This window comes from Chrysochloris asiatica, unplaced genomic scaffold, assembly GCF_000296735.1.
Source record: "Chrysochloris asiatica unplaced genomic scaffold, ChrAsi1.0 scaffold00034, whole genome shotgun sequence".
Classification (NCBI taxonomy): Eukaryota; Metazoa; Chordata; class Mammalia; order Afrosoricida; family Chrysochloridae; genus Chrysochloris; species Chrysochloris asiatica.
The window spans coordinates 14,384,843-14,390,940 of record NW_006408552.1 but is presented as its reverse complement, the minus strand read 5'-3'; the positions used below and the strand labels follow the sequence as shown (position 1 = coordinate 14,390,940).

The following is a 6,098-nucleotide window of genomic DNA, read 5'->3' as shown; positions in this document are numbered from 1 at the left end:
ACGGTATGACAAAAACTGAGTGAAAGAGACCTGTAAATGTTGTGGGCCTCTAACTATGGGACATGGGGAAAATCCTGTGACCATCATCAGTTGTTTAACTACAGTGTAGGGGCACAGAAGGCAGCACCGCACAGAACCACCTGCTTCCTGAGAGTCTCAGGGCAAGCATGCTAGTCCCTGATGGTCAGAGGGCCAAAGCACCCAGGAAGCTCAGATTACAATCGAGCCAGTGTAACCAGCAATTTGCTGGTCCCAGGGTTGAGGCAGGGCGAAGGGTGTGGGGACTCCAGATAGTAAAGTCCTTATCAAACTCGTTTGGGGCCATTGACACGAGCAAACCATCCACGGAGGGGGAAGGGAGCGCACCAATTTGATTTCTGGCTTTTTTTTTTTCTCCTCCTGCCAGATTTTTAGGCCAAGCAGAGTTGTAAAGAAATATTCCCAATAGGCTTTTTTTTTTTGCCAACCAAAGCTTTCATAACCCGTTTCTTTTGAGGACCTGCCAGGCTTTGATTAGCTCCATGAACAGCTTTGAACACTTCCAGAAACTCAAACCCTCAGATTCCCTGCCTCTGAGCTGATTCCGACTCATAAGACTCCATACAGTTTGCAGATCTTCACGGGAGCAGACAGTAAACACTTCCTGAGCAGCACCAAATGATTAGAGGGTCCCTAAAACCACCCATGGAGGAATGAGAGGTAGTCATCAGCCAGATCCACCGGTGACCTAGATGTCAGCTCTGCCCTCGACTAGCCCACCTTCCTGTCCACGTAAAGGTTCCCCTTCCTCGCTGTAAAACTCCTAAGCCATCTGTCCTCCCACGTCCGATAGGGTCAAATACCACCGCCCGCCATGCCCGCTACTTGGCCTCAGCACAGCCCCAGGGAGGCCGCCCCCCACTACCCTTCCCTCTCACGCCCATGGCGTTTCGAGGAGCCCCCTCGCCGCCAAGCCACATCAAGCGCCCCAGCCCTTCTGCAGGAGCGGACCCGGAGTGCAGCCCGAGGCCGTGGGGAGGGGGCCGAGGGGAAAGCACCACACCTGGGACTGGGACACTCATTGGCCTCCAGACCCTCTCACAGGCTGGTCTCCTCGTAGGTGCTGGAGGGCCCCGGGAATGTGGCTGGTGGTGGCTCGGAGCCGAAGCTCGTCCCACCCGCGAACTCCCGTAGGGCGCTCCCACGCTCCCCGGGACCAGTGCTCGACCCCACAGTCCCGGTTCCAGGGCCCTTGGTGCGTGCCTCGGTCTTGGGGGCTGCCGCCTGGGCGGGAGTGCCGGTCATGCCACGGTGTGTCTTCATGTGCGTTAGTAGGTGCGAGCTCTGTGAGAAACGGCGGCCGCAATGCCCGCAAGCGTAGGGCCGCTCACCGGTGTGTGTGCGCTGGTGCGTGACCAGCACCGAGCGCTGTGAAAAGCGCTTGCCGCACTCTGGGCACGGGAAGGGCCGTTCGCCCGTGTGACCGCGGCGGTGTTTGGCAAGGTTGGAGCGCTGTGCGAAGCCGCGGCCACAGTCCGCGCAGCGGAAGGGTTTCTCGCCCGTGTGCGTGCGCCGATGCCGTTTGAAGTCTGAGCTGTGGCCGAAGCCCTTGCCGCAGTCGGGACAGCGGTGTGGCTTCTCCTCTGCGTGCGCCCACTGGTGCCGAGTCAGCGCCGCGCTCTGCCCGAATCGCCGACCGCACTCGCCGCAGGCATAGGGTCGTTCGCCCGTGTGCGCACGCCCGTGCGCCGTCAGGTGGGCGCGGCGGCTGAAGCCTGCACCGCACACGCCGCACACGAAAGGCTTCTCGCCCGTGTGACCACGCACGTGCGCCGCCAGATGCGAGCCACGGGCGAAGCGCGCACCACACTCTGGGCACGGGAAGGGCCGCTCTCCCGTGTGTGTACGCCGATGGCGTGCCAGGTGTGAACCGTAGACGAAGCTCTTGCCACAGTCGGCGCAGCGATGTGGTCGCTCTCCCGCGTGGTAGCGTTGGTGCTTGGCTAGCGCCGCGCGGCGCCCAAATGTCTTGCCACAGTCAGAACAGATCCATGGGCTCTCCTCCTCTGGCAGTGCTGCCGGTGCCGGCTCGGCCAGGAGTCCCCCGACTGCAGGCCCGAAGGCTCGCAGCCCGCCTCCGCTGCCGCTCCCTGGGCCACCGCCCCCCCTGAAGGGATCAGAGGCCAGTCCTACACCCTCCACCAGTGAGAGTGGGCCACCCAGGGATCCTGGCAGGGCATGCGCATCGGCTGGCAGCCGATCCCTTAAGTCTGGGAGACCCAGCATGGGAAAACCATCGGGGTGCAGCCAGGACTTGGGGTGCATTGGGAAGGGGAAGCCAAGCGGGTGAGAAGATGGGCCCTCTCCCTCTCCCAGGCCGTTCCCCAGCTCCAGGCTCTGTCGCATTGGCTCTGTGGCCTCCTTGCGCTCCAGACTGCCTGTTGCTTCTGGTGCCTCATCATCCCCGTCCCCGTCGGCCTCACCCACATCAGGTTCAAGTTCAGGCTCAGGTTCAGGTTCAAGTTCAGGCTCAGGTTCAGGCTCAGGTTCAGGTTCAGGCTCGGGCTCCGCCTCGGCCTCCTCTGGTCCTGCTGTCTCGCAGGGGTCCTCCCGTCGCCCATTGGTCCCGGACTCAGTGCAAGCACCGCCGCGCCGGTGGCGCTGGAAGTCGGCGCGGAGACGAAAGGTCTGGCCACAGTCCGGACAGCAATGCGGCCGGTCGGTGGTGTGCACGGCTTGGTGGCGTGCCAGCGCTGAGCTCTGGCTAAAGCTACGGCCACAGTGCGGGCACGGGTAGGGCCGTTCACCCGTGTGCGTCCGCTGATGCGTAACCAGGTAGGAGCGGCGGCCAAAGCCCGCGCCGCAAAATGTGCAGCGGTAAGGCCGCTCGCCGGTGTGAATGCGCCGATGCGTCACCAGGTGTGACTTGTAGACAAAGCGTTTGCCACAGTCTGGGCATGGAAAGGGCTTCTCGCCCGTGTGCGTGCGCTGGTGGATGGCCAGGTGTGAGCGGTACACGAAGCCCTTGCCACACTCCTCACAGCCGAAAGGCTTGATGGCGGCGTGGTAGCGCTGGTGTTTTGCCAGTCGGGAGCGGTGAGGAAACACTTTACCACATACATCACAGGTGGTCTCTGGCCGCCCAACTGGGGCAGTTACCGCAGCTGGAAACACCCAGGGTGCCACCAGGTTTGAGTCAGGCTCCTTGTCAGTTAGGAAAGGCTTCGCCTCTGACCCATCGGCCAGGATCCTGAGGTCACCAGGGTCAGAACCCCACCCCTCTAGGGTCTGGGCTGTATCCGAGTCATCTGGACCCCACGTCCCAGGAACGTCCCCCACACCATAGGCAGCGGACCACAGCCCAGGGGGCTCATTCTCCTCCTCCGCCACCTCTGCCAGGAAGTCCTCATCATCTTCCTCCTCATGGTCCTCCATGTCATCAGTCCAGTACCAGGCTCCTGAAGAAGACAAGGCATGAGGCAAGAGAAGTGAAGAGAAGCCAGACTTCTGCAGAATCTCTAAACACTCCCAATGCCAGGTCTCCCCTGCCTGGTGGAAGCCAAGGTGCCTTCATGAGATGGAAGTGAGCTTGTGTTCACACCCCATCATCTATCCTGTAGGGCCCAGGGGCAGTATAGCAACCTCCTGTCTCCCAGTTATAAGCTTTGTAGGCACAAGAAATGCACATGGAAGGAATGCTTATGATGGTGACTCCTTGGAAGACTGGGGCTCCTTTACTTGTTGGCCTCAACTAATACCTCTTCCAGATGTCCCGCTCTCTCCTGGACCTGTGGACAGTGCTGGTAAGTAGGCATGGTACAGAATGTCTGCAGGTTCTTATGACAGCTGAAGCTGATGAGATCCTGTACCCCTAAGAATGGAGACCCAGAGGCAGTTTCCCCAACACCCCCAGTCTCCTGCAGAGCTTCCCTCCTGGGCAGGCCTCTTCAGCCTCAAGTGTCCAGTGAGTACCAACCTTGATGAACATCTAAGCTTAGCTCAGCATCTCTTCCCCGACTTCTTCACTAGGTTTGGGCTAGCCAGCAGTTAGGGGCCTTCCTTCCATCCCCACATGGAGTCCAGGAAAAGAGGCCCTGGGCTGAGGGCCAGCAGGTCAGCTCGCCACGCTCACTCTACCAGGAGCCACGCTCACTCTACCACAAGTCCCCAGAGCCCAGGAGCCTTTCCCACTAAGCAGCAAGCTCTGCTTGATGGTTTTTTGATCTGCCATGAATTGGGGAAACAGTCCTGTCTGCCAAAACCACGGTTGGCCTTCAGGGAACTCCCATTACTGCAGGTGAGGACAGCTTGAGCTCCTGCTGTGGCCCCTGAGCTGCACCCCACGGCTCCCATCTCTTCCTATTTCACAAGAGGGCAGTACAGGTGATGTAGGGTATGGCTGGGGAGTCGGGTCTATTGGGTTTTCTCATTTGTTAGATGGTGCTGGTCTGCCCACCACCACTGTACACCCGGGAGGGGACTGATGTCCCAGAGATGACACCACAGGAACCATGAGGGACAGCCTGGTCTGTGGCAACCAGATGTCCGCCCTTATGAACACTTTGCATTGTGCCCACCTCAGAAACCCAACATCCAGAAGGGTCCTGCCCCCGAGGCTCTGGCTGGAGCTGGTCACCTGGCACAGTGAGCCAGGACCAATGATTATTACCCAGGCGGGAGGGGAAGCTGGCACCAGGGAGGTGGTCTCTACCTGCCTCCATTTGTTCTATCAGTTGTCTGTTCAATTCAGAGAGCTAGTCTTGGGGGAGGGGGAAGAGCTGGCACAGAACAGCAAAATAAAAGCCAGCCCCAGTCCATGAGCATAATTCCGCAGTGACAAACAGGCACCATACAGACAGATGGAAAAAGAGGCCACTTTATTTGTTCACACCTTGCAGTCATTTCTATGTTTTCTATAATTAGTGCCATTATACTATTCTATTAAAAATAATCTTCCAAAGAGAAGACCCAGTTGTCCTGTGATTAAGCGAGTGCATCTCTAACTCCCACCTAAGGCTTCAGGGGCTGCACAGAGAAGGCCCACAGCCACCTCACTGGGCACCCAGCTTTCTGTGGCAGCAGCTTTCCCACATCCAGAGAAGCAGGGGCAGCTTTGAAGGCTTCCATGATTATCGAAGGGGATTTGACCTGGAGACTGAGGAGGATTCTTTCAAAACCAACCTACAGGGTGGAGCAGAACTGCTCCATGGATTTCTGAGACTGAATGGCCGCAGACAGCCTCCCATGGAGAAGCTGATGGGTTTGAATTGCCAACCTTGTGGTTAGCTACCCAATGCACTATCATGGCCCCTTAGGGTTCCTCGAGTTGGTTTTAATCAGACACTCCTACAAGGTAGACGGGGAGATTCAAGCATAGTGTCTTAGTGGGCTGTGTGTGCGTACCTAAGGTTACAGCCAAGGACCCAAACACACTGGTAGCCAAACCCTAAGACAAGACTCAGGAAGAGACAGGGCCACTTTAGGGACCCAACAGGAACCCATAGGAAGACCAGCCTGTCCCTGCTGACAAAAGTGGCCCAGAGTCCGGAGGGGGGATGCTCTTGAACAGCTGACTCAGGCTACAGCAGAGGCTGGGGAGAGCTTCCCAGGGGGTCTGCCAGTTCTCAGATCCCCGTAAGTATGGGTCAGACACCCCCTAGCTGGGGGGGTGCAGGGCATACTGGTGGGAGGCAGTGTGGGATGCCCTTCTCAGCTAGGGGGTAAGAGGAAGTGGGCAAAGACAGGAGGATGGGCCAAGGTCAGCATGGCTTCTCTGGAGCCTGGGGGGACCACCCCCGAGGGGTGAGGAGAACAGAAGGGGCCTCAGTTTCTCTGAGACATCTACTGCAAAGGCCTTGACCTTGGAGGTGAATAAGCGTGGCCCCTGAAGAGATCATGAGGGACAACAGGGTTTCTGGGTTGAAGGCAGAGCAGGGGTTCAAGGATAGCCTTCTGGGAAGGGGAAACCAGCAGGGCCTTCTGGGTCCTGACTGGGGATGGACAAGACTAATTTGCAGAGACTTCTAGTCCTCCATGTCAGGCAGTGTCAGGGGCTGATGGTCAGCCCACCTGCAGGCCTTTCTCCAGCTGCATATCCTGCTCCAGGGGCAGGGGTCTGG

At 58.6% G+C, this 6,098-nt stretch overlaps 1 protein-coding gene across 1 annotated transcript in view; it reads right to left on the bottom strand.

Moving 5' to 3' along the window:
- Positions 1-1,077: 1,077 nt before the first annotated feature.
- ZNF316 (zinc finger protein 316) overlaps positions 1,078-6,098 on the bottom strand; it is a 32,671-nt gene continuing 27,650 nt past the window's right edge. Inside the window, exon 13 of the mRNA XM_006859862.1 lies at positions 1,078-3,437. Coding sequence (XP_006859924.1) covers positions 1,078-3,437 — 2,360 coding nt within the window. The remainder of the gene's footprint in view (positions 3,438-6,098) is intronic.